This window comes from Bemisia tabaci, chromosome 10, assembly GCF_918797505.1.
Source record: "Bemisia tabaci chromosome 10, PGI_BMITA_v3".
Classification (NCBI taxonomy): Eukaryota; Metazoa; Arthropoda; class Insecta; order Hemiptera; family Aleyrodidae; genus Bemisia; species Bemisia tabaci.
Genome location: NC_092802.1, coordinates 40,685,853 through 40,712,665, shown reverse-complemented (window position 1 = coordinate 40,712,665; position 26,813 = coordinate 40,685,853). Strand labels below are relative to the sequence as shown.

The following is a 26,813-nucleotide window of genomic DNA, read 5'->3' as shown; positions in this document are numbered from 1 at the left end:
ATGCATTTATTCTTATGGGTCTCAGGGCTCATGTCTTAATGCACATAGTTCCATTTGATGGAAATACGTCCAATGGAGAATTTGCACGCAATTTTTTTATTGCTTCATCTGAAAGTGCCTAATGAGCTGAGTTCGCAATATTTTTCATAATTTTTTTCTGACATGGGAAATTGGAGAAAAATTGATTTAAAAGTGAGAAAATGTGCCGCCTTGTGACGTCATCTGGCGGCATTTCCCATTTAAACACGTGTATTTTAGCAGAATCGGTTATTTTGTCATATCTCCTCTAATAGTTGCTCAATTTATGAATCAAGGGTATCTTCGTGTTCAGTTCACTCAGAGGATTCCGCTTAAACAGGAAATTCATCAAATTTCAGACCCTTGCAAATTCTCCACAATCCGAAAACTTGAGATATCCATACGACCTAAACTTGGGGTCCCACGCACCAAGTTTTTCTCTCCGTGTGTAAAGGGACTCTACTCTTCAACTAGCGGAATCATACACGGAGAAAAAAAACTCGTGCGTGGGACCCGAAGTTCAGGTCATATGGATCTCTGAAGTTTTCAGATTGAGCATCTGAACACTTTAGGTCTAGCTACCGAAGTTCGGATCATACATCTGAAACTTCAGTTTTCACATCTGAAGTACTTCAGATGTGAGAACCGAAGTACTTCGGATGTGAGAACCGAAGTACTTCGGACGTGAGAACCGAAGTACTTCAGATGCAAGAGCTGAAGTTTCAGATGTGTGATCCGAACTTCGGCAGCTAGACCTAAAGTGTTCAGATGCTCAATCTGAAAACTTCAGAGATCCATATGACCTGAACTTCGGGTCCCACGCACGAGTTTTTTTTCTCCGTGTATTGTTTCTTAGCCCGAGCATAAGTAAGACTGGAAGTGGCCGGCCCGGGATGGGGGCTCCTGCGGCGGAGACCGGGATGGGGGCTCCTGCGGCGGAGACCGGAAGACCGGGGTCAACACTCGCGGAGAGCGGACGCCGCGCCGCGACGGCCGTGACAGACCGGGCAGCGGGGACCGGCTCGGCTCGGAACCGGCTCATGAAAAAGGCAAAACTGGTCCTCGGCGTCGCCGCTGCAACTGCAGTCGCCGGACTCGGACGACAACTGCGACGGCGGCGGCGGCGGCGGCGGACGCGGGAAGCGGGACCGCAACGGGGAAAAGCGCGAGCGGGCGGAAAAGATCGCCGCGCGGCCGCTTCCTCGTCGGGCAACCCGTCGCACGTCGGCGCGGCGTCCAGCCTGGACCCACTGGTCCGTTGACCTTTGCCCATCCGACTCCCGAGCGCAGAAACTCGGACGTTGCGGTAGAGTGAAAGGGGAGTCACAGAAATGTCGGGAATTTCGGGGGTTACACGGAGAAAAAAAGTTCGTGCGTGGGACCCGAAGTTTAGGCCATATCGACGGTGCAAGTCGGCAATCACATAACTCGTTTGCGGTGTCTGAAAATCTCCGCTTCGATCTTATTTTTTTAAAGGAGAACTAATTGACATCATTCCTTGAAGTTCTTGCAGAATTTTCCTCGCACAATGAAGAAAAATCATGACAGTTTTAAAGAATTGCCGTTGAGTGGTTTTCCGTTTAAAAAACAAAGTATGACAGGAAGTTTGCGACGTCGCAAACCGAGTTATGTGATTGCCGACTTGCACCGTCGATATGGATCTCTGAAGTTTTCAGATTGAGCATCTGAACAATCAAGATCTAGCTGTCGAGGTTCGGATCACACATCTGAAACTTCAGTTCTTACATCTGAAGTACTTCGGTTTTCCTATCCGAAGAACTTCGATTCTCACATCCGAAAAACTGCGGTTCTCACATCTGAAGTACTTCAGATGTAAGAACTGAAGTTTCAGATGTGGGATCCGAACCTCGACAGCTAGATCTAAAGTGTTCAGATGCTCAATCTGATAACTTCAGAGATCCATATGACGTACACTTCGGGTCCCACGCACGAGGTTTTTTTCTCCGTGTATGTCTTGGGAAAAGAAGTGTTGGGGGTTATCCCCTAAAATTCGTCGCCTCCCTGACGTAAGGGCGTAACTACAGTCTGCAATGAACCCTGTCGTCCATACAACTCAGTGCTTCTTCGGGCTCATCTCAATGTTCAGTTATGCCCTCATGTCAGCCAAGCGACGAATTTGGGGTCTACCCCAATTTGTTGGATGATATGGACATTTCCGATTAATTTGGGTAGTACCGCAACATTTGGATTGGTAACTTTATTTATTGGGGCGCCGCGCCACACATTGGTTCCCAGACCCGATCTAGGTGGCATTAATTCGAAAAAATTGAATTTTGGAAAAATTAAAATTTGACACCACAGATTGATAGTGCATACTCTCGAGAGTAACTTGGCCAAATATCATGAAGATTGGATCACTAATAAGGAAATGATAAGCACCTAAAGGTGAGGCCGCGAGGTACTTTTGGGCGTACTCGCACCAGTTTTCAGTGTTTACTGTCAGGTCCTATGATTTGAAGTTCATCACACAGAAATAGATGCAAATGTGAAGTTTTCTGTTATGGTATATCAAAAATATAAGGCATGTCAAAGGTTTATACGTTCTTACTATCTTTCAAAAACGTGTCTATACATCTAGACAAGCCGTTAGACAAAGCGTTATTTTCTACTAATTCCAAGCAAATTTTTACAAAATGGCTCTAGATGAATGTCTTGCGCCGGTTCGCACGCATACAGACCTACTGTAGTAGTTAGTACTAACCCTAAACTTGATTTTAGTGCAATAAAATTCTGCGCATACTTGCGTCCCTGGGGGTTAGGGCACTTTGAATTTCCAAAACCGGCTTTCAAGAAATAAAGAATTGACACACTAAGGAGCTTACTGCAGACCTCAGATCCTTGGGAATATGAATACTGCATTTTTTTACAGGTCATGTGGGTTCTCGAGTCTTCATAATCGTTAAGATGATTATTTTTTACTTTGTCTATACCTCTAGAGAAGCCCATAGACTTACCACAGCTCCGGTTTTTTGACTGGAAATTTTACAATTATGACTCAAAATAAAGGCCCTGCGTAGGTTCGCACGCATACAGACCTACTGTAGTAGTTAGTACTAACCCTAAACTTGATTTTAGTGCAATAAAATTCTGCGCATACTTGCGTCCCTGGAGGTTAGCGCACTTTGAATTTCCAAAACCGGCCTTCGAGAAATAAAGAAAATTGACACACTGAGGAGCTTACTGCACTACTGCAGACTCCAGATCTTGAGGACTGCATTTTTTTGCACATCACGTGAGTTCTCAATTCCTCACAATCATTGGGATGATTATTTTTCACCTTGTCTATACCTGTAGAGAAGCCCATAGAAGAAAGACAGTTCCTGTTTTTTGACTAGAAATTTTACAATTATGCCTCAAAATACAGAACACGTTGGTTCTTAAATCCTCTCAATCGTTTAGATAATTGTTTTTCACATTGTCTGTACCTTTAGAGAGGCCCATAGACATAGCACTGTTCCGCAGGAAAGGAGCTTACTGCACTCCTCGCGCATTATTCCGTGATTGTATGAGTAAATGTCCTCTAACTTAACAACGAGTGCTTATTTCTTCTTGGTTCATGATTTCTTCGTGTTTTTATTCTCTCAGGTTTGTAAGGCTCTGAAATCATCGCAAGCTCACAACTTTGTTTAAAAAAAGAAGAAAAGCAAGTGTGACACCTCACTCTTTTTGATGCGCAGTAAAATATTATACCGATGAATATTTTCCTGATCTTACAGACAGTAATCATTTTTCTTTCAAAATACTTTGTTATTAATTTTGGTTTCTGCTTTCCTTCATTGAGTGAATATACTTCTTGTTCAAGTAAAATATTTATGTTACGTATGTTTAAATTGCCGCGTATAATGAATTTAAATGTATTTTTTGAATTATAAACGAAGATCGAATCTTAATTCATAGTTATTCTGATAACATAATAATTCTGATAGCATAATTGTACCATTAAATTGCAAAGCTTCAAAATTTCTGTTGGTTTTAAAGCGCGGCAAATCAAGAAATCAGCGAGCATTGAGGTTCAAATAAAGTTCTTCTTACGCTGATTTGTCAACACTGTATGAACAACTCGAATAATGGGATAAGCAGTTTTCTTTGGTACTGGAATTTATTATCCTCAGGGAAACCACAACATTTAGGAGGTATATTTTACCAGATAATTCTAATTCCTGGTTCAACAAAATTATACAACATCCCCCCCCCCATAAAAAAATTAGTAATTAGAGGACAAATCCTCGTAAAATTCATCGATAGTTTTTGATGATAAATCAAAAAAGGTTGAAAAATATATCAGTCCAGGAATTCAGCCATGTTAAAATATTATTAAATTAGTATTAAGTATGAATTTTCAAGCTAAATGCAAATTTACCACCTTATGCTAAATGATACAGTCAAATTGACTTCAAATTCGTAATTAGCGACCCAAAGAGAACCCCTAGAAACATATATAACATGTCATCATCAGTGATATTCTAATTAATGCCACCTAGATCGGGCCCTGGAACCAATGTGCGCCACTTCGATCAATTGGAAATGCCCAAGTTGGGACCTAACCCCTACCTCTATTGTCTTTGCTGGTGAACTTCAATATTCATCCAGACTCACTTATTTTTCAATAGAACTTTTGTCAGTGTCGGGAATTTGCGATTTTCGAACTGATCTTCACGTAAAATTTTGCGGGGAACATGATGTCGTCTCTAGTTTTCTGTGAAACAAACTACAAAACTAAAAAAATCAAAATGAAAAAAAACAAAAACTCTCGTTGTAGAGATCGCAACGGAGAGGATATCTCACGCTGTCCTGAGAGTCCGGCTCTACATCCAGCCAATCTCTTTTTGCAAAAATAGGAAGCTAATACATCATAGCAGGGTTGTGACTTTGTTTGAGGACTCCAAAACTAAAAGCACGGCATATTTGCTAATGCGTTTGCTCCAAATCTTTGCATAGAGAGTTTGACTAGATGAAGAGATGAATTTTCAGAATAGCGTGGGATATTCCTCCATCACGACCTCAACTTTGAGAGCTTTTTTGAGTTTTTGAGTTTATCTCAGAGAAAACCAGTACATCCATCGTGTCTCCCGCGAAATTTTTCGTAAGAATCAGTACTTAAATCGCAAATCCCCAAAACATGCAAGAGCTCCATTGAACGGTCAATTTGAAATACCTTACCTCTTTATATGAGCGAATTTTGCATTTGCGAAAAATGCAAAACCTCCACCCCAGTAGCGTGGCGTGCTTTGCGACTTACACATTGGAAAAAAAAACACATTGGATCTAGAGTCCAGACTCTTGAAAACATTGACAAGAAAAAATACTCTTGATTCAATCAGATTTTTGCTTAAATCAAAAGGAAATCCGCTCAAATTAAGAGGCTTGGTTCTTGATTTAAGCAAAAATCCGTTTGAATCAAGAGAATTTTTTCTTGTCAATGTTTTCAAGAGTCTGGACTCTAGATCCAATGTGTTTTTTTCCAGTGTAGATTGAACTGCCATTTAAACCCGTGGAAAAGGATTGACACACAGAGTGTTCGCAACAAGCACCTTAATTATCGATTCTTTACCATAGCTTTTAACGGCGAAAGCGAAATCTCGATGATCGATCATTCACGCCTCGCCAATGCTCCATACCTCATGGAAAATTTATCTCCCCGAGGGTTTGATCACCGTTTCATCTCAAATCCTGGCTGAATAACGTATTTTTTTAAAATATTCGAGCGAAAATTGGAATTCAGCTTCAACGTTTTGCGTCGGTCTTTCACCAACACATTCACCGAGTTCAATGCACACCAACCACATAACTTTATAATGAATGCACGTGACGTCGATTCGTGCGTACATACGCCGTACCTTTTTCAGCAGTCAGTTTAAGCTCGCCGGGAGAGCTGCGCATACCTTTCCTCGTTATACCGCTCGCGCAGCATTAAAACCTTCAGTCGTTCAGATTAAATGAAGCTATTTGACATTTAATCGACGAGCTATTTTTACCTCACGCTCGTCTAAGACAGTATTCTTCAGGACGCTTCAAAAAATGTTTCAGAATACCTTGAACTCGGCGGATCAGAGAATTATTCACTCTTCGAACGGAAACTTTAGCCATGCTGCCGAACGGTAACGGTGTTGACTTCACCGGGAGCTATGCGCAAAATGCGCTTTTGGATGAAGTTTTGGCGACTCAAAAGTCGCAGTGCTGGCTAAAAGTGGCGCCTTAAAAATTCAGACGTGACCCATTGCTAAGCCTTGTAGTAGCGATCCCGTTACTTATTTGGACGTATTTCTATCAAACGGAACTATGTGCATTAAGTCATGAGCCCTGAGACCCATAAGAATATGCGCATGAGAGGGCGCACGTTATAATGCACATAGTTCCGTTTGACAGAAATACGTCCGTTTCTACTATTAAATTGTAACTCTCGCGAACTTATATGCCCCATGATAGGTCGAACGTATTCAAAAGCAATTTTGGCCCCTGGAAATTAGGCTTGCTAGCCACAATGTCCCACAAAATTTTACCACGAAGCTAGGACACTCCTGTTAAAGTACTCGTGAATATCATGATTCACCCTGTCCCGCCCTCTACATTCTCTCATCTTCTCACAGCCGCAGCTTGTTCCCCCGAAAAACATTTTTTAAAGCAAAGGCATAGAGGATTGAATTGAATAATCGCTCTCAGGTGCTTTGTCCACTTATCGACTTTGGAGCGTATTTGCTTATTGCCGGCGAATCTCCTAAACCACGTTTCTCGGTTTGTGACGTTGCGAACTTCCTTACATATTGTTTCATTGGGAAACTACTCCACGACAATTCTTTGAAACCTCCATGATTTTTCCTCTCTGCACGAAAGGAATTCTTTGAAAACTCGAAGGAATGATGTCAATTTGTTCTCCCTTAGAAATTAAAGAGGGATGGCTAACTTAAAAAACCGCAACGAGGTATGTGGTTTTGGAATTTCACCGTCAATTTACCTTCGAAGATTTTTTAGCATACCTGGAATTCTGTGTAGCATGTCAATAATTGATTCATTTGTGTAATGGGCCAGATGCGCTGGTTACAGAATCGTGTTTTGATGCTTTAATATTGTGGATTAGCTAAACATAAGATTTGTCCAAACAGCAACTTTCTACGTTGAATATTGACCGAGATTTGAATTTGATATGTCCTTTGAAAAGTCGGGTTTTTGACGTCATCTACATGAAGAAAAAGATTGTCACAAAGCGTGAAGGAATGGTAAATTCTACCAATCTTCAAGTCGATTCTGCAATGGTTACCTGTACCGGTATATAGTAACTTTTACTTTTCTTCTGGCAGAATTGACTCTAAATTGACGCTGTGTGATACAGAGCGTGAAGGAATGGTAAAGTCTACCAATCTTTTTTTTTTTCAGTGTACCGCGGTAGTGCATAACATGGTATGTACCACTGCGGTGAATGTCGTCATAAATCAAATTTTTCAAGGCGCGATATCTGGATTAATACCCAACGCAGAAAATTGCTGTTTGGACAGATCTTATTTTTTCAGTTGATCTGCAAGAATAAAGCATCGAAACACAATTCTGTGGCCAGCGCAACTGACCCGTTGTAAATATACATTGCCTCTCATTTTTCGCTTGCGAGTTAATTTCGGAAATTGTCGATTTACTCAACGTTTTCTGCGTGACACATTTGTGCGGAAACATGGGTGTTATTTGTGTAATTAGGAGCATGTCTTGTGGTCGACGGGACAAAATGATTTTTCGAAGGAGGAAGCGACGGTTGCTGGGCGGATGCGCGCACCCTTGGACGGTCTGGAGGGCGAGGCTGCGGTGCTCTAGGCCGGTGGCCGAGTGGCTCGGGTCGTGGTCAGGTCGCGGTCGAGTCACGGTCGCAGGTTCGAACTCCGCGTCCGACTCTCGACAAGACGCACGCCCAACGCCGAGCTCAACGCCCTTGCCACATCTTCCTCCGACGCATCTTCACACTATGCACTGGAAAAAAGAAAGAAAGAAAGAAGAAGAAGAAAAAAAAAACATTGGATCTAGAGTCCAGACTCTTGAAAACATTGATAAGAAAAAATACTCTTGATTCAATCGGATTTTTGCTTGAATCAAAACGAAATCCGCTTAAATTAAGAGGCCTGGTTCTTGATCTAAGCTAGATTCTGATTGAATCAAGAGTACTTTCTCTTGTCCATGTTTTTAAGATTCTGGACTCTAGATCCAATGTGTTTTTTTTCCCCAATGTGGTGTCTCGGCCCGGGAACAACCGGAACTCACGAGGGAATGAAAAATTTCCGGGCGAATCGGGGAATTTGTTCCTGGAACCGGGAATATTTTCCTCCGCACTGGAAAAAAAAAAACACATTGGATCTAGAGTACGGACTCTTGAAAACATTGGCAAGAAGAAGGACTCTTGATTCAATCAGATTTAAGCTTAAATCAAAAGGAAATCCGCTCAAATTAAGAGGCTTGGTTCTTGATTTAAGCTAAATCTGATTGAATCGAGAGTATTTTTTCTTGTCGATGTTTTTAAGAGTCTGGACTCTAGATCCAATGTGTTTTTTTTCCAGTGTACTGCTTAGAAACCATTTTGTTTTTAAATTTTACCGAAATTACAAATTCTATCTCTGTAAGTTGAAATTTTTTAATCAACGTGCGTTAGAAATTCAGAAAACTGGAAATATCAGTACAGAGGGAAAACGCTTAAATGAGCACAATAAATTTTCCCTCAAAGAGATATGCTGTTTGGTGCGACACTAGTTACGAACATTCAGAAAGGCAACTGCAGATGCGTTTCAGGTCTAATTGGACCCATCCTCATACATGCGGCACCCACCTCTACTAGACACCAGTTAGTCTCTGTACATTAGGTCATAATGGCGAGCGACTATTATAGGTGTTCCATATTTTCTAATAGGACCATTTCTCAGTGTAGTGCAGCGCAGCCTCCTGAATTTTCTACCACCAAGCTCGGAAAGGTCGTGAAAACCAGCCCAAGACTTGGGCCAGCCCACAGTGGATCGAGTCAATTAGAGAGGTCGGACATGACATTTTCTACTAAAACAGCAAATTTTGATGTTTATTTCGTCACATTTTCAATGTCAAGGGGTGCGTAAGACGATTTGACGAGGAAACCAATGGAATCTCTTTTAGGACCTCAAAATATTGTATAAACGGAGTTATAAGCATTTGTAGTGTTCAAATTTTGTCCGACCTCTCAAACGAAACAAGTAATATTTCAAACCACACGGAGAAGAGAAATAATAAAAAACTTACAAGAATTTTATTAAAATTATTTTTTTTAAATAATAAAATAATAAAAAAATAATATAAAAAAAAATAAAATTCTTCTAAGTTTTTTATTATTTCTCTTCTCCATGTAGTTTGAAATATTACCTGTTTCATTTATTTTTGGCTGGTAGCTCGATTTTTTTAAAATAAAAAACCATGTTTACTTAACTCATTTGTCTATTGCAACCAACAGCCTCCATCAATAGAATCCCTCCACATCCCGTTTGTCTTCTTTGCCTATAGCTTCGTCTATCAATTTCATCAATGAGTCCTCTAAGGAGTTTTTAAAGAGATTTTGCCCGAATCGGCAACGTCGAAGAAAATTGATTGGACGGAGGGAGGCGGTCGATCGGCCGTGTTGATCCCTGATCCCGGGTAATGGAGGGCCGGCCGCGATGAGGCACCTTAATTCACAGCTCCCAATGTCCCTCCCAGCGCCCTCCTCCCTCCCCCCTCCCCCTCACATCGTCCACTCCTCCTCCCACACGCTGCTCCTCCTTGTTCTTGACTCCGCTCCGAGCTCTTCAGGCACGAGCTCTGTATCATGCTAAGCCAAAACCACGCAACTCCAACGAGAACCCCGTGAAGATAGGTTTTTTTTTGGCGTTCCAGGGCATAGTTCACCCGAAGTCCCTCGAGCTGGATAGAACCGCGGAAATCTATCGCTGACACTTTGTACACTGTACAGGATGTTCGAGGTCTAAACCGCAACATTGGTCCCAATAAGGGACAATTTTTATTCGCAAGGGACCTTGTCTACATTTTTTTATAATCTCATAAATGATCACCAAGTAAAGCAAAAGATAAAAAATAAGAGAAAATGAGAATATATTAAAAGGAAACAGCATTTTAAAAATAAAAAAAAAAATTCATAGTAATTAATTTTATAGGTTGAAATAAAGATAAGAACATGGGTATCCTTGATGGTTCCTTCGTTATTTTTAAAGAGTGCTCCTTGTTCACTGGAAAAAAACCACATTGGATCCAGAGTCCAGACTCTTGAAAACATTGACAAGAAAGAATACTCTTGATTCAATCCGATTTTTGCTTAAATCAAAAGGAAATCCGCTCAAATTAAGAGGCTTGGTTCTTGATGTAAGCAGAAATCCGATTATTGAATCACGAGTATTTTTTTCTTGTCGATGTTTTTAAGCGTGTCTGGACTCTAGATCCGATGTGGTTTTTTTCCAGTGTGTTGGATCTTTACTCACATGAAAAAATAACCGACACTTTTTTCGACAGCGATTTTGACTGCTTCTAGCGGCCGTTTTGACAAAAATCGTATCTCTGAAGACGAGGCAAGGTCCCGAAATGCATTTGCTCTTATACAGAAAAAGAAAACAAATACGCGCCTTTGGCCTACCTACCATTTTATTATTAAACAAAAAACACATGTGACGGTTGAGAAGTCGAAACTTGAGGACAGCATATTTTCGAAATGTTTTGGGTGGAACCCACTTTCTTAAAGTCAAATACATCGTACATCAGTTAAGAAATCGGAACAATTTAGTAGACAAAAAAGTCATGAGGCTGCATAAGCACCGCCACCCGACAATCGTGAAAGTGACGGTCGTGAAATTTTAACCAGTTAAAGCTAAAAATGAAGCTTAATTCCTTGATATACACAATTTTAATTATCAGAATTCATCGAGAGCCTTTATTTCCTTCATTTCAGGTAAAATGTGAGATTTTCCCCGCACTTTTTACTAATAAAACGTTCTCGACTGAAATGGGACTCGGTTCGTAGAATCGCTCATTAGCCCCTGTAGCCTGGCCGTTTAACTCTGGAACATCCCGTAGATACGCAATTTTTGCCCACCTCGGCAAAGCACATCCTAGTCCCTCGGGCCATGATATAACAACGTACACCGTAAATCCCCTGCAGATGCGTGCTTTTTCAATCTGTTTTTGCCCACCTCGGCAAAGCACATCCTAGTCCCTCGGGCCATGATATAACACCGTAAGCTCAACGTATATCCCTTGCAGATACGTGCTTTTTCAATCTGTTTTTGCCCACCTCGGCAAAGCATATCCTTATCTCTCGGGCCATGATATAACAACGCAAACTCCACGTAAATCCCCTGCAGATGCGTGCTTTTTCAATCTGTTTTCGCCCATCTCGGCAAAGCACATCCTAGTCCCTCGGGCCATGATATAACAACGTAAGTTCACCGTAAATCCCCTGCAGATGCGTGCTTTTTCAATCTGCTTTTGCCCACCTCGGCAAAGCACATCCTAGTCCCTCGGGCCATGATATAACACCGTAAGCTCAACGTATATCCCTTGCAGATACGTGCTTTTTCAATCTGTTTTTGCCCACCTCGGCAAAGCACATCCTTATCTCTCGGGCCATGATATAACAACGCAAACTCCACGTAAATCCCCTGCAGATGCGTGCTTTTTCAATCTGTTTTCGCCCACCTCGGCAAAGCACATCCTAGTCCCTCGGGCCATGATATAACATCGTAACTTCAACGTGAATCCCATGCAGATGCGTGGTTTTTCCATCCGCTTTCGCCCTTCGGTCGTGCCTCGTGACGCTACACACCCCCAGGGACCCCCAACGACCCCCGACTCGGAAACGATTATGTACGTATATTTCAATCAAAAGGAACTATCTTAATCGTGATTTTGGCCTTATTATGCATGTATTCTTTTGGGTATTGGAGCCCAAGTCGCAATGGAGATAGGTCTTTTTGAATTTGGTATTCGGACATATTATGACGGAACGATTAGCAGTCTTAGAGCTGAAGTCCGTCGACTCGTTCAGTGTCTTCTCCGTGGCTGTAAAATTTCATCGAATTAATTGGACGTATTTTTACCAAACGGAACTTTGTGCATTAAGATATGAGCCCTGAGACTCATAAGAATATATGCATAACAGGGTTCACGTCATAATGCACATGGTTCCATTTGATAGAAATACGTCCAATTGAGACGTAAGGTCCAGAAAGATTTCCATTTCTCGGTTGCGGTGTTTTTGAATCTTCAGTGCTAATTTATAGTTTAAGAGGAAAACTATCGGGTGAATTTTCTAAAATTTTACGTTTTCAGCATTGTAAAATGGATCGCTTTTAAAAGAAAGAAACCAAGCCAAATCAGTTATTGCCAAATTTAACTGAGCAATTTAATTTTTTACAATGAACGCCTGTGCAGATTCCTTTGAAAATTTTGAGAAATTTGCTTCGTACAATGCAAACAATTGATCCGAACAACCGATTTCATGTAAAAGATCAGATTGCCTAGTCAAAGTTGGCAGTAGATGATGTGATTTCTTGGTTCCTTTCTGCTCAACGCGGTTCAAATGATTAATAATTGTTCAATTCATGATCCAAGGGTATCCTCGTCTTCAGTTCACTCAGTAGTTTCCAATTAAACACGAAATTCATCCAATTTCAGACATTTGCAAATTATAGATGATTATAGATGGAAACATCTATATTTCCACTATAGAAATTTATTTTATTTTAAGTTTCTTTTATTTCTCAGGAGCTAATTAAGGAACGACTCGTTTCGACCAATAACGAACCGCAGTTCGGGCAACTTTTATATCTTTTAACCAAATGTTGTTATCCGTCACCAACCATTTTAAAAAAAAAAATTGTCAATAAAAAAGTATCTTTAGTGGGTTCAATCGTTTTTTTCCACTGGCCTCGCCCGCCAGTTAGCAAGCGCCACATACCGAGAACCGAGGGCAGAATCACAAGATCAGAGTTGTTACTTCTGTCGTGTAGAGCGCCTTCAAATCATCTATCACACACACTCTCATACATGTCTGTGCTACCCCACGCTGCAAGGCGTTTTGGTGACGGTTTTTATTTTGGTCGGTGTTGTCATTTAGAACGAAACAGATAATTGGACTACATTTTGCAATTACGAAGTAAAGTTTGTGGCTCACAATCAGTATAGAAACAACGTATGTACCACTAGTTACTCTATGCACACATGTGTTTTTACGGATGAGTCAGAAATAGTTGGCCGTAATTGCAAAATATACTTACATTGAATCGCCACCTACTAAAACCTTTATTAATTTATTTTGGTAATTTTGAGAGGGCTTCCAAACTCTGTGCATGTTTTTTAAATGCGATTTAAATTGTTGATCGAAGCGAACCTCCAAACCTTCTTAAACCATCACCTAACCTAAAAACTCGCCCCACCCTCTTCTCCAAATCCACAGGAGTCTTTAAACCAAAAAAAATTACAAGATTAAACAACGGGACTTAGCTGGTTTTTATGACGAGGCGATTTCAAAATGGAAAAAAAATGAATAAATGAATAAATCAAATAAAATAAAATGAATAAATTAAGTAAGTAAAATAAAATGAAGTCATCATAAAAAGAAATAAAGACAATTTAATAATGAAAGTAAAACAAAATAAATAAATTGATAATCTAAGTAAGATAAAATAAAATGAATAAATGGATAACCCAAGTAAAATAAATAAAATAAACTATTGGACCATATGTTGCAGCAAGGAACAGCTGTTTTTAATTCATTCGTAAAATCACTTATCTGACAAGGAAAACCAATGGTAAATACGTCGTATTTAAAATGCGCCAGGAAATTGTTCCAAAAAAGAAAAAAAACAATAATAATTTAGGTGAATTAAAAATTAAATACTAAATTAAACGGGACACTTAGCAGCGCCGTATCCGCGACAACAGCTCCGCGACCGCCGCGCAGAACGTAGCGAACTCTATCGGAGAAAGCTAGAAGTAGTCGTGACGTAGTCCCGCGCTAAGCAAGTAGGTAGCGTTTAGCGGTCATGAATTCTCGTTCCGCGTTCTTTTCGTCGTTTTGGTTTGAATGGGGTCCCAAGGACGGTGTTTTTCTCGTTAGCTTTGCGCAGAGGCGATATCGTAACCAATGAAGTTCATCTGAGGTGCGATTATTGCTAGTTGAAAACTTTAACCAATACCCCGCCACGTGAACGTGAAATACCGTTCGCAATGGCAATTTTTGAATGCTCCTACGGGAGCTGATCAACTCTTCATCATCCCATTTGCCACTGATAGAACTCTTGCCGACTATTCTTCTCTCTCTTGTAACAGATTATTAGAGCGTTGCCTACGAGAATTGTATGAGAATGGCAACGTAGGCAACGATTAGAGGTGAGACATCGTTCCCAAGGAACAAGCGGCTGTATCACAGCAGCACTTTTTTCTTTTTTTTTTTCTTGATTTTCCAAAGTGGATTTTTAATTTTAATTCGTGCACTTTATCTCTAATTTTCTTATTTCACTTTTTTTTCTTTTTTTTAAGATGAAAAGAAATCTAAGAAATCATACACTGCTGTTTCTAATTTTTAATTTTTAAAAAAGTAATCCTCAATTTTTTAATGTTTGCTGTGTAGTTAAGTTTTTGGTCTCCCCTTTTATCATGAGTGACTGGTTAATTTTTTATTTTTAATTGTGCTTAATTTGTTTTCAATTTTCTTAACTTATACTTCTTATCCTCTCGTTCTAATTTTAGAATGATTGTTCATCTTTCAAAGTCTTTTTTTTTTTTTTTTTTTTTTTTTTTTTTTTAAATCATTCTATTTTTATCGTCTCTTCGCCCTCTCTTTTTTTCATTAAGCCACATACGCACTGGCAAAAATAATAATAATAAAAAAAAAATAGCGTGTATTCACAGTCCAGACGCTTAAAAAATTGGCCAAAAAAAAGTACTCTTGATTCAATCGTATTTTGCCTTGAATCGAGAGCCTAGTCTCTCAATTGAAGCGGATTTCCTTTTGGTCCGAGCAAAAATCCGATTGAATCAAGAGTATTTTTTCTTGTCAAAGTTTCTGAGAGTACATTCTAATGCCAAAGGTCGTCTAAGCTTCATAGAACATGGTAATTGATTAAACAAAATTGAGATACAGTAATAGAGCTCATCTCCATATAGTTTGAAATATTACTGGTTTAATTTATTTTTGGCTTGTAGCACGATTTTTTTAAATCAATTACCATGTCTCTGAGAGTCTGGACTTTGGATCCAAAAGACTTTTTTCCCATCAGTGGGTGCAATTTTTACTTTGTTTTACCCGCCGTTAGTTTTGAGTTATGCATTTCAATTTCTTTCAGATTTAATTTGTTGAAGTTACTGACCTGTCGATCGTTGTCTGTTTCAGTTCCCGAGGCGAAGGCCCGATCATAAAGTGGAGCTCCCAGAGGAGCCCGTCCTTTGCAGCGCAGCCCAAGATTTACTCAGAAGACTTCTGGAGGTGAACCCTAGATATCGACTGAAATCCGTCCTCGCCCTAGAGAAAATAGCCTTCTATCAACATTTCAATTTTGCAGATATTCGTGCTAAGAAGGTCAGTACTAAAAAATATCTCTATTTCCTGAGGTGGAATCGGGATGACATGAAACGAAGGAAACTTGTGGCGGATTGGAAATGGACCTGTTGCATGTAAGAGATTTAGACATGTGATGGACTAGGCACTTAAAAAAGTGTGAAATCCACTGCTTAGCGCGTAATCTGCGCACTCAATAACACGCTTTTTCAAGTTTCCCGTGTCCGCAGTATGTCTATCTATGGCTAAAGTGCGAAACCACGTATCTCTAATTACGGTGTTTCAAGTTTCCCGTGTCCGCAGTATGTCTATCGCTAAAGTGCGAGACCACGTATCTCCATTACGGTGTTTCAAAATGTCTGCTCCCATTATATTTTTTTGAGTAGAAACGAGCCAACTTAAGAGCTTGACATTTTTATAGTATATTCTGCTAATGGAGAAGAAAACTCAAGGAAATTTTCGATGAATTATTTTGACAAATTTTTCATGGAAACCATAAGGTATGACAGGAAGTCTATAACGTCACAACAGAGGTACGTGGTTCGCACTTTGGCAATCGATGTTTCTATCAATCGCCGGCAACCATGTTTGCACAGACAGTGGAGTAAAAATACTCGTACCATCCCTGAATAAACATGAACAATTCTAAGTGAGACCGGTAACCTAGCAGAATTTGTTCCATATCTCGATGCTTGTCGCTACCTGTGTAAACCCACCTTAAAGCCTCTGAACCAGGGGGAAAGAGACCATGTTTTTCTAAATTTTGTGAATGCAAGCCTACCTATTTGCAAATTATGATAGTTATATCACGTGTTACGCCACATCCAACTTTGAGCGGCATCAGCTTTTCTACTCTGTGTCAAAGTTTCTACAAACAATGAGTCAGTAGAGAAGAGACCAAATTCTCCTTCGTTTTTGTGGGTATGCAATTTTATCTACTCAGAAGTCGAAATAGTTGCATCGCGTGTTTCGCCCGTAACTTTCCTACTCGGCGTTTAAATCTCTGCGGTATAGCGGCGGCCAAGTTTACTCTCAAAATTTGTGGATATGTAACTTTCCCTTCTTGGAATCGAAAACGTGTTTCACTCCATCTAACTTTCCGCCGTATCAGCTTTTCTACTTTGTCTTAAATAGACGCGGTTTTGAAAATTCGTGTTGCAAACCACGCAGATTGTGCGCTAAAGGGTATCTGACTTTCATGATGTGTCCAGAGTGATTTTCGTGCGATTTTATCTGTAGAGAGGCCATTCGCTTGGCTGTGTCTATTGCGTGCAACTCACTCATTTTAAAGAAATACTTAATTTTAAAACACGTGCTTATGAAATTTTTGAAAAATACGATGCATTCATTTTAAGGGTAGTGCATGAAACCCGCGTTAAAAAATACCGGTGAACACAAAAATCCTTTTTTCGTCCTGATCTGGATATTTAGTTCTTTTTCCCGAATTGGGAACATAAGTGATCAAAACGAATGAGACAATGCCATCTAATACTTTTGGTAGCGTTTTAATAAAATCAGTGATGGATGATAAATCTTCACGGCGGTTTAAGGGTGGCCTAATTATTATAAACGGCGCCTTCTTAAGGACCGACCCAATGTTTATCCTCGTTTTTCAAACGCTGTTTGACGGCGAAACTGCAAAAATGCGTATCTCGTTTCCGATGTTTCAAAAATCTATGCTCTAATTTCATGTATTTCAAGGAGAACAAACTAACATTATGGCTCGAAATATTCAGAAAATAATCTTTTCACAAAGAGAAATAACCCTTGAAGTTTGCAAGGTACGATGTTTCTTTTTTAAAAAACAGCGTAAGTCACTTCAAAATTTTTGACGAAACAGCCGATCTCTAACATTGAGGAGCAATTGTACATTTCTCAAAAAAATTAATATGAATCATTCTAGATATTAGATTTTTGACAGTTTTGAATCAAAATTAGTGCAAGTATGAAAGTGCCGGGACCTCCATATGATGATTTGAGGATAAATTATAAGATGAAAATGAGTTTTATCATACTAAGAACCATTGTAAGGACAGAAAGCACCTGTGAAAATTATTCATTTTGATGGGTTCCTTCCTAACCCATGGTCCACATCTCAAAGTGAGGGCACTTCACTGCGAAATTCGTAACAAAACCGCACATCTCACTTTTACGAGGCTTCAAATGTGCCGCTCGGCGTAATTTCATGGTGCCAGAGGGCCACTTTTAAAGCCCCACCCCGCGGCCGCATGGACTCAAATTTGTCTATCAAAGTAAAAAATGGCATAAATATGTCTATACTCAAGGATAATGCATGAAGAGACTGTTGGATAACGGATTAAACACTTTTGCAAGACTTTAAAGTGACTCTCCCATCCGCTTTCAATTTTTTTTTTTTTATCCCTCTTTCGAGGGCGTAGGAGCCAGAGAAACAGGTTGCGTGACCAAATATCACTCAATTTGCTTCTAAATTGGTCAGAGCTGTTGGAAAAATACAATTTCAGTCGATAGTATCAACATAATTTTCCCATTCATGTTTGTTGTGAAAATCGCTCAAAAGTCCATCTTTAAAGTCAAAAATTTCAATTTCCTCAGTTTTCCTCAGTCGGTCACCTCTGAATCCTGAAAATACCCACTTCGGACTATATCATTCCGCCTGAAATCGCTTGAGAACAGTTGAGAGAAAAAATAAATCGGCCTCTGAATTTCGACAAAAACGTTTACTTTTACATCCTTTTTCAACCTCCTGTGAAAATCACTCGAAAAGGAAATTTCGAAAATACTGTGGTTAGTTGTGTAGAATATACCCCTAAGAATCTGTTGCATATCACCGAACTTCCCTCCTATGGTCGCACAGTTGAAGTAAACTGATCGACTAGTAGCGCGCCGAAAAATATCAAAATAATCGCTGAGAAATAGGTAACTTCGTGGTCTCTTCGCGGGAAATTGAGCCACTCGAAAAATGGTACATCCATGTCTACCAGGGTAAAAAACAGTGTAGATTTCAAATATTACATTGGTTTTCCAAAAAAAAAATTTAAAATTGAGGTTTTGGCCAGGTTTTTTGGTCAGATACCACAGTGTGCGGCAGCTCGTTCTACATATACCACCGGCTGCATACTCAATTGCAATAGTATAATCTGAAGGAGCGCCATGCCTGCAACGTAAACGTAATCACAAGCGTGGATTTCGTGCGCGCCACTATGCATTTCCCTCATAACATGACATGACAGGGAGCTAATGCTTCAAAATATGTAACTGCTGCTCATTTGTCCTACTAGATGGTGTTGAAAACCAGAATTTTTCCCCATTTCGTCACTCCTCTGAAGTAAACGCGTATCTCACTTTCCACATGAGCCCCAGGAGGCATTGATTTATATGTGAAACAGGGCTCACGCAGCTTTTGAGTTACGCCCTTATGTCAAGGAAGCGACGATTTAAATCCATGTCAAATATCCACATCATATCGCTGAGCCTGGCAAATTCACTGCTGTTTTGAGTAAATGTCACACTCTATCTTAAAACATGGGTTGTTCCAAATCCTGAGGAAGATGCTCATCAGTTGGACTTCAAATATGGGGCTTGGAGTTCAAGGCGCATATGTGCAGTTTTTGAAAAAAAATTGAGATACACTGGGAAAATAACCACATTGGATCTAGAGTCCAGACTCATAAAAACATCGACAAGAAAAAGTACTCTTGATTCAATCAGAATCTAGCTTAAATGGAGAACCAAGCCTCTTAATTTAAGCGAATTTCGTTTTGATTCAAGCAAAAAACCGATTGAATCACGAGTATTTTTCCTCGTCAATGTTTTCAAGAGTCTGGATTCTAGTTCCAATGTGTTTTTTCTCCCAGTGTATAAATAATATCAAACGAAACTAGTCTTACTGCTTATTCTGAGAAAAACTCGCTCCCGAATTCCAATTTTTAAGCATCAGAAAGTCAGTGTGAACTTTCTTTTCCCCATAAAGATCCATATAATCCGAAACTTCAAACACGTATTTCTCGAAATAGGAATAACTGCGCTTATTCGCCTTTTCCTCCAAGCCCTCAAATGTCCAATCAATTCATAATCGTTTTCAGAGTTTTCAACACTGATAAATTAACGCCATAACTTTTGGTGTTATTCCCCCACGGTTCGTTTTAAAAATTTTTAATTTTTCTGAAGACCACCCGCGATTTTTTTTTATAAAAGTGTCAAGGAAGGTTTCTAGATTAAGGTATTGAAAACCGCAAAATCGTAAGTGGGGCCGTTTTTTTTATTTTCGACTTTTTCTATTTTTAAGGGTAAAATGGCGGCAAAAGCCAATGTATGACCACTAAAACCCCCAGCCATCTAGTCAAATTAAGTTAAAATTTTATGTATGTTAGTCCTTGACATGTAAATGGGTGCCCTCAAAAGTTTCAAACCCTCCTTGAAAGAACTGCACCCCCTTATGCGGTGTTGCCAAGTTACGTACCCGATAATGACGCGACTGACGGGGCAATGTAGATTTTGAGTTGCGATCATCACCAAGACTTATGAAAACCCTTACCATTATACAATGTGAGGATACTTTTAAATCTTATTCGATAAGAGCATGCGCGGTTGCCATATTTTCGTTTTTTGAAATTGCAAAATTTCACCAGAAAATGTCAATTTGTTTTATTTGATTAAAAACAGTCAAACATTCAAACAAGTTTTTGCACTACATTGCCCCGTCAGTCGCGTCATTATCGGATACGTAACTTGGCAACACCGCATAAGGGGTGCAGTTCTTTCAGGGAGGGTTTGAAACTTTTGAGGGCACCCATTTACATGTCAAGGACTAACATACATAAAATTTTAACTTAATTTGACTAGATGGCTGGGGGTTTTAGTGGTCATACATTTGCTTTTGCCGCCATTTTACCCTTGAAAATAGAAAAAGTCGAAAATAAAAAAAAAACGGCCCCACTTACGATTTTGCGGTTTTCAATACCTTAATCTAGAAACCTTCCTCGACACTTTTATAAAAAAAAAAATCGCGGGTGGTCTTCAGAAAAATCAAAATTTTTTGAAACGAACCGTGCCCCACTTCCCATCAAACAAATGTGAAAAAATTAGCCCTTAGAGGGTCTAGAACATGCCTTAAAAATTATAATCAGCTTAAACGCCCCACTTCCCATCAAACAAATGTGAAAAAATTAGCCCTTAGAGGGTCTAGAACATGCCTTAAAAATTATAATCAGCTTAAACGTTATTATTTTCCGAACCCATAATCTACTCAAGGATGACTATTTTACGATTATTTCAGTCGAATTTTCTTCCATAAGTTGACCGCCGCTGGACGATCAATGGTCTTTAGTTGTTTATCGATGGCGGTACTTCCAAACCGCACGTATCTCGGTTTGCAACGTTGCAGACTTTTCATGCTTTGTACTTGAAATAGAAAACTTATCGAAGGCAGTTCCTAAAAACTGCCGTGAATTTCCTTCTCCGTGCGAAAAAAATTTCGAGAAAATTTCAAGAAATGACGTCGATTAATTCAGGGGCTTGAAGGACAAGGTGCTTAAGTGCAGTTTTTGCTATTTTGAGAAATACGTGTTTGGAGTTTCGAAATTATATGGAGCCACACGGTGGAAAGGAAGTTCAAACTGACCGTTTGATGCTTAAAAATCATAATTTTGGAGCAAACTTCTCACAGAATATTCATTCAGGCTAGTTTTGCTTGAAATCATGAAAATCTCAATTTTTTCAAAATCTGCACTTGTGTGCTTTGTGATTCAAGCCCCTCAATTCTCCTTTAAAATAATTCAAATGAAAGCGGAGATTTTAAAACATCACATTCGAGATGGTATCTGTTTATCCAGCCACGGCTCGTGGCGCCACGCAACAAAATTCGAAGCACTAATTTTTTTTTTTTTTTTTTTTTAATTATCCGGGACATTCCCCTTGTAACTTTATTCAGATATTTGTAAATACAAGGACATAATGAGTTTGTGTACATATTGTAAGGTTTACTTGAAGTTAATAAAATTATTTACATTAATATCGAAAGGGACGGAAGTATCTGGTGATATAACTATCGCCCTGGTTGAAGCACTAATGGTTTTTCTTGTTTGTTACAGCCAATTCAAGCATACAAAGATTTGTTTCGGTGACATTTACTGACGATAAATCCGCCCTTTCAAGGCTCTATCAAGTTGAATGGCAAAGCTCAAATCACAATCAAATTAAGTATAGTTAATTCCTTTTAAAATTGTATACTTTCCGTGCTCTCCAGACACTACTCCGTCCATTATAATTAGTATAAGTCATTGTTTTTACTTTTATTTCCATGGAGAATGTTTTGTGATTTCATGGCTACTTATTTGCATCAACTCTGTGATCTCTGTGTGTATTTAACCTACTAAAAAAAGCAATGGGACTTCTTAGTCCTAAAAGGAACTTTTGTGTTAAGAATTTGATATGATTTAAATGATCCGTTGTTCTTTTTTATGTAATTAAGTTTCATCTAATTCCTGTTTGCTTAAATAAGTCTTGAGGTCGTTCGTTACGTAACATTAAATTTTTGGATTTTTCGACCCCACCCCCACGTCCCTCCCCCTCGTAACGTGTTTATGACGTAGGTGCCTATCCATTAACATGTGGAAAAAAAAAGAAGAAAAAAATAGCGTAACGTTCTCCACGACTCTCCCCCTATCCCCCTAATAGTTACGTATTTTATGAACGGCCTATAATGGGTATGTAATCGAAGTTGAAATTTTGTCTGCCGTGTTAATTTGTTAACTTTAGGTAGAGGTGGTTATATCCTTTTGAGGCGTTTTCTATCGTATGGTGCAACTTTTTCATGAACTGATTTCATTTTGTAGGTGCACAAATAATCATTTTTAGTAGTAAGATCTGATTAAGAGAGATATTTGTGGGATTCGAAAGTCCCCGTAAGATGATTTTCTTCTCTCTTGTTGGTTTTCCGCAATTTTTGTAGCTGCCAAATCAGCGGCGAACACTGGAAAGAAAAACACATTGTATCTAGAGTCCAGATTTTTAAAAACATCGACAAGAAAAAATACTCTTGATTCAATCGGATTTTTACTTAAATCAAGAACCAAGCCTCTTAATTTGAGCGGATTTCGTTTTGATTCAAGCAAAAATCCGATTGAATCAAGAGTATTTTTTCTTGTCAATGTTTTCAAGAGTCCGGACTTTAGATCCAATGTGTTTTTTTGTGTGCAGTGTGCACAAAAAATCATGTTTAGTAGAAAGATCTGATTAAGAGAGATATCTGCGGGATTCGAAAGTCCCCATAAGATGATTTTCTTCGCTCCAGTTTGTTTTTCGCAATTTTTGTGGCAGCCAAATCAGTAGTGGAGGTCCAGAGATGCGGATCCCCACTGCAACATTTCAAAATCTCCGATCATGTTCACTTTTATTCTATCTTTTATAAAAAAAGAAGCTAACCTGAATATTTCTTTAAAATATTCCGTGAATACTTTAAGATGAGTTTGAAAAATGCATCTAAAATTGTAATAAAATATGCCCGGCAGATTTTTTTTGAGCAATAAAACATGAGCGGAGATTCGCGATGTCATGTCGCAATTAGTCCCTCCTCAGGTAGAATGGCGTATCTGAATTTCCACGTGAGCCCTGTTCTCCGTTTAAGTCTATGCTTTCCACGGCTCATGTGGAAATAGATATACGTTCTCACGTCAGAGGGGAGATCAATATTGGAGTTACGACTTTCCGAGTTCGGCAATTGAAATTTTCCGACGTTAGGATACTTTTTAAGTTGTTATTATTATTCAATTAGAATGGACCACCAGACAAGGTACGAATTTAAGCAATCTGATGCATGTTTCTTAAACAGAATTTCACGTAAAACACGATTCGCGCAACGAAAATTACTGAAACCAACTCCTAACGAAGATATTAACGTTTTCATTTCACATTGGTTACGGGGAATTTGAACTGCCCGCTCACAAGGAACTCAAAGCTCCACGTGAGTCAAATCGCGCACTACAGCGGTTTCAGCAAGCTTCTCAATCGAGCAATGTTCATTTCCGACCATGTGTTTTTCAAACTATTAGCAATTTGCTACAGCCGAGCCAAAGCGTCAAGATTGAGGTTGCCAGATTTTTATATCGCAGAGACTGTCATGAGACTGGCATGTGAATCACGTGGAGCATCGAGTTTCCATGAGCGGGTGGTTTGAATTCACGCATCAAGAATCATTAAATATCTTCGTAAGGAGAAAATTTCGGTAATTTTCGTTGTGCGCATCGTGTTCTTCGTGAAATTTTGGTAAAAAAACATGTATCAGAATGTTGATGTTCGTACCTTGTCTGGTGGGCCATTTAATTTCCTCTCTATTTAGTTATTCAATGTTGAATCTATTTGTTTTGGAAGCCCAGGAGCAGAGAGATCTGATAAAACGTAGGTTATTGTGGACTGTAGTGTTATTATCTCACGATGATTTTTTCAACCATAATTTCATTTTTCTTCCTTCAGAGTGGTTTCACTATTATGTATTAGCTGATCTGAGAAAATACCATTGTTGCAATCTTAAGGAGTGCTATTTTTCCCGTAAGTTCTATGCCTACCATTTTTGGAAGGAACATCTCGAACTTGTAAACTTGCGCATTAAACCAGAGCTTTTTCATTTTGCGAGGTCTTTATTAAGTCCAGTTGTGATTAAAAGAGGTCATAGCGATCAATTTTGTTAATCTATGATCCTTTGCGAGTACTTACTTATTTTTCATGTACTTATTCGTTTGATTTATTCACCAATTAAATGTTTTTTGTTTCGTTTCATTATTTTGTTTTACTCCTACTAATACATTACCTTAAATTACTCGTCGTGGTAAAAATAACCGCGAGACTAACGTATTGTGATAAATAGATGGTGGTAACATAATGATCTGTGGAACGAATGTCGATATCGATACACGATACCAGTATAGCAACGAGTCTTAGCAAGTTCTAAAATCTCCTTCGACTTCGTAGCTATGGGCCGTAGCAATAGTGCCGAATTGTTCAGACAATCCACCACGCACTAATTTCTCTAACTCAATTGAATCAGTTTCTGTTCGACGGGCGTTCGTGCAAAAAATCATGAGCCCTGGCTTTCTTTGATCTCACGAGACGCTAGGGCTCATGCGTTTTTGGGCTTCCGCCCTTGTTCGCCCCCGGATTCGATTGGAGAATGGCATCTAACTGATTCAGTGCTACGGAGCGACTTATTTTTTCTTCCGAGAAATTAGTTAGTGTTCCAGAGAAAAATATTTTCTCTTCCCAGCAGTGACTTTTCAAAAAAGAAAAAAAAAAATCGCTCCCTAGCAGTAACTCATCGTTCCGGAGTGAAATTATGTTTCTCTGGAACACTAAATAATTTCTCCAGAGAGAAAAAAATTCGCTCCCTAGCAATAACTTATCGTCCTGAAGAGAAAATATGTTTTTCTCCGGAACACTAAATAATTGCTCCGGAGAAAAAATAATTCAAAACTCCTTCAATTTTGTAGCTATGCAATTTGATCTCCGCGGAGTTAAAATAGTTGCTCAATGTGAAAGTATGCACAAGGGTACGGCGCAGCGCTATTAAATGAGACTGCTGGCCCTTAAGTCACGAGTAACCGGATTCTCTCAAAGTGTCTTCACACTTCACTTTGTCAAGTTAGAGATTCGAGTCCTCACTGAGTTGAAATAATCGCTCATGATCAGGAGTATGGGGAGCTTTGCAAAATATTGATTGATCTGCGGTTCAAACCTATATGGAAAACTACCGGTAAAACGGGTGTTCAAAACGGATACCTTAACAATCGATTTTTTACCACACCTTCGAATGAGGAAATATCAAAAATCGGTTTATTCAAGCCTCGCGACTGTTCATAAGCAGTGACCAGGCAACGCCATTTATAAGTTTGACAAACTGGTTTGTAAGGCAACGAATTGAGTAACGGTAAAAAACTGGTCAGAAACTCTCTTTTTCTACCAGTTTTTCACTGTTTGATTGGCTCAGGAGGCCTCAACGAGCCTCAAGACCATGCGCAAACGATCCAGCGCCATTATTTAAATAGGATACGAACGACTGTGATTTCGAATTTTTTTTCCTGGACCAAAATCACGAAAAATTGACAGGGGTCACATGGACTTTTGTATGGTTAAAATCGAAAGTTGGCCGATCGGGCTGAAACTAAGCAAGCTTGCTCGAAAATGACCCGCTGAGTCGGGTATTTTCCAGTCGGAAAATCTCCGCAAGTCCGCTACTTTTCGCTATGCGCGGAAAACGCCTGGCATAAACAGTCAAACACTGGTCAGAAAAACTCGTTTTAGATCAGTTTTTTACTACTTTTCGGCGAGCCGCAGGACCATGCACAATCGATCAAGCGCCTTCAGCTATACATAAGATCCGACTGTGATCTCGATTTTTTTCCACGACAAAAATCGCGAAAAATCGAAGGGGCTTTTATGGACTAAATTTGAACGGTCAAAATCGAAAGATCGCAAATCGGGCTGAAATAAGAAAGCTCACTTTGAAATGACTAGCTGAGCGCGATTTTCCAGTCGGAGAAGCTCCGCGAGTCCGCTACTTTCGCTATTCGCTGAAAACGCCTTAGAGACACATTCAAAAGTTGATCAGAAACTCTCATTTTCGACCAATTTTTGACCATTTTTTGATTCAGGAAGCCTCGTTGAGCCTCGTGACCATGCGCAATCAATCCAGCGCCTTCAAATACGTAGGATCCGACTGTAATCTCAAAATTTTTCTCCACGACCAAAATCGAGAAAAATCGACAGGGACATGGACTTTTGTATGGTAAAATCGAAAGTTCGCCGATCGGGCCGAAACCAAGCAAACTCGCCTGGAAATGACCCTCTCACGAGTTTTAATATAAGAACCTAACACAGAGTGGAACGGCGTGCTGCTAGCGCAAAAAGCGCACTCGCGCCTACAAACCTAACAGGATACTTCACGCATTGCGCAATGCGTGAAGTATCCCTGTCAGGTTTGTAGGCGCCTATGCGCCTTCCGCGCCATAGCGTGCCATGCCGCCTCAAGCAAATATTTTACACCAGAGGTATTGCACAGTATCTTACGAAATTGAAGGCGCTCCAACATATTAAAAATGACAGGCATCCTTTAAGAGAATTGAGCTTTCCTCGCAAAATAAATGAAGTTACTACGGCACAAAAAGAGAGCGGTAGTCCTAAAACTCACTAAATCCTGGCATCCGTATTTAATAACGTTTAGCATAATTTTTGGATTTCATGAGAGAAAAAAGTGACTAGATTGATGCAT

The 26,813-nt window shown here is 39.5% G+C and overlaps 1 protein-coding gene and 1 non-coding gene across 3 annotated transcripts in view; both read left to right on the top strand.

Annotated features, from left to right (window-relative positions):
• Window positions 1-24,328, top strand: part of LOC109031924 (serine/threonine-protein kinase S6KL) — a 238,593-nt gene extending 214,265 nt beyond the window's left edge. For both annotated transcript variants that reach the window (XR_011900709.1, XM_072305604.1), the window contains 2 exons: window positions 15,410-15,595; window positions 21,646-24,328. Coding sequence is in view for 1 of the 2 variants with exons in the window: in XM_072305604.1 (XP_072161705.1) it covers window positions 15,410-15,595; window positions 21,646-21,678 (219 nt within the window). In the remaining variant the exon portion in view is untranslated. The remainder of the gene's footprint in view (window positions 1-15,409; window positions 15,596-21,645) is intronic.
• LOC140225731 (U4 spliceosomal RNA) lies at window positions 14,133-14,273 on the top strand. Its single transcript, XR_011900714.1, has one exon. It is a non-coding gene; the product is annotated as a U4 spliceosomal RNA (small nuclear RNA).
• Window positions 24,329-26,813: the final 2,485 nt, after the last annotated feature.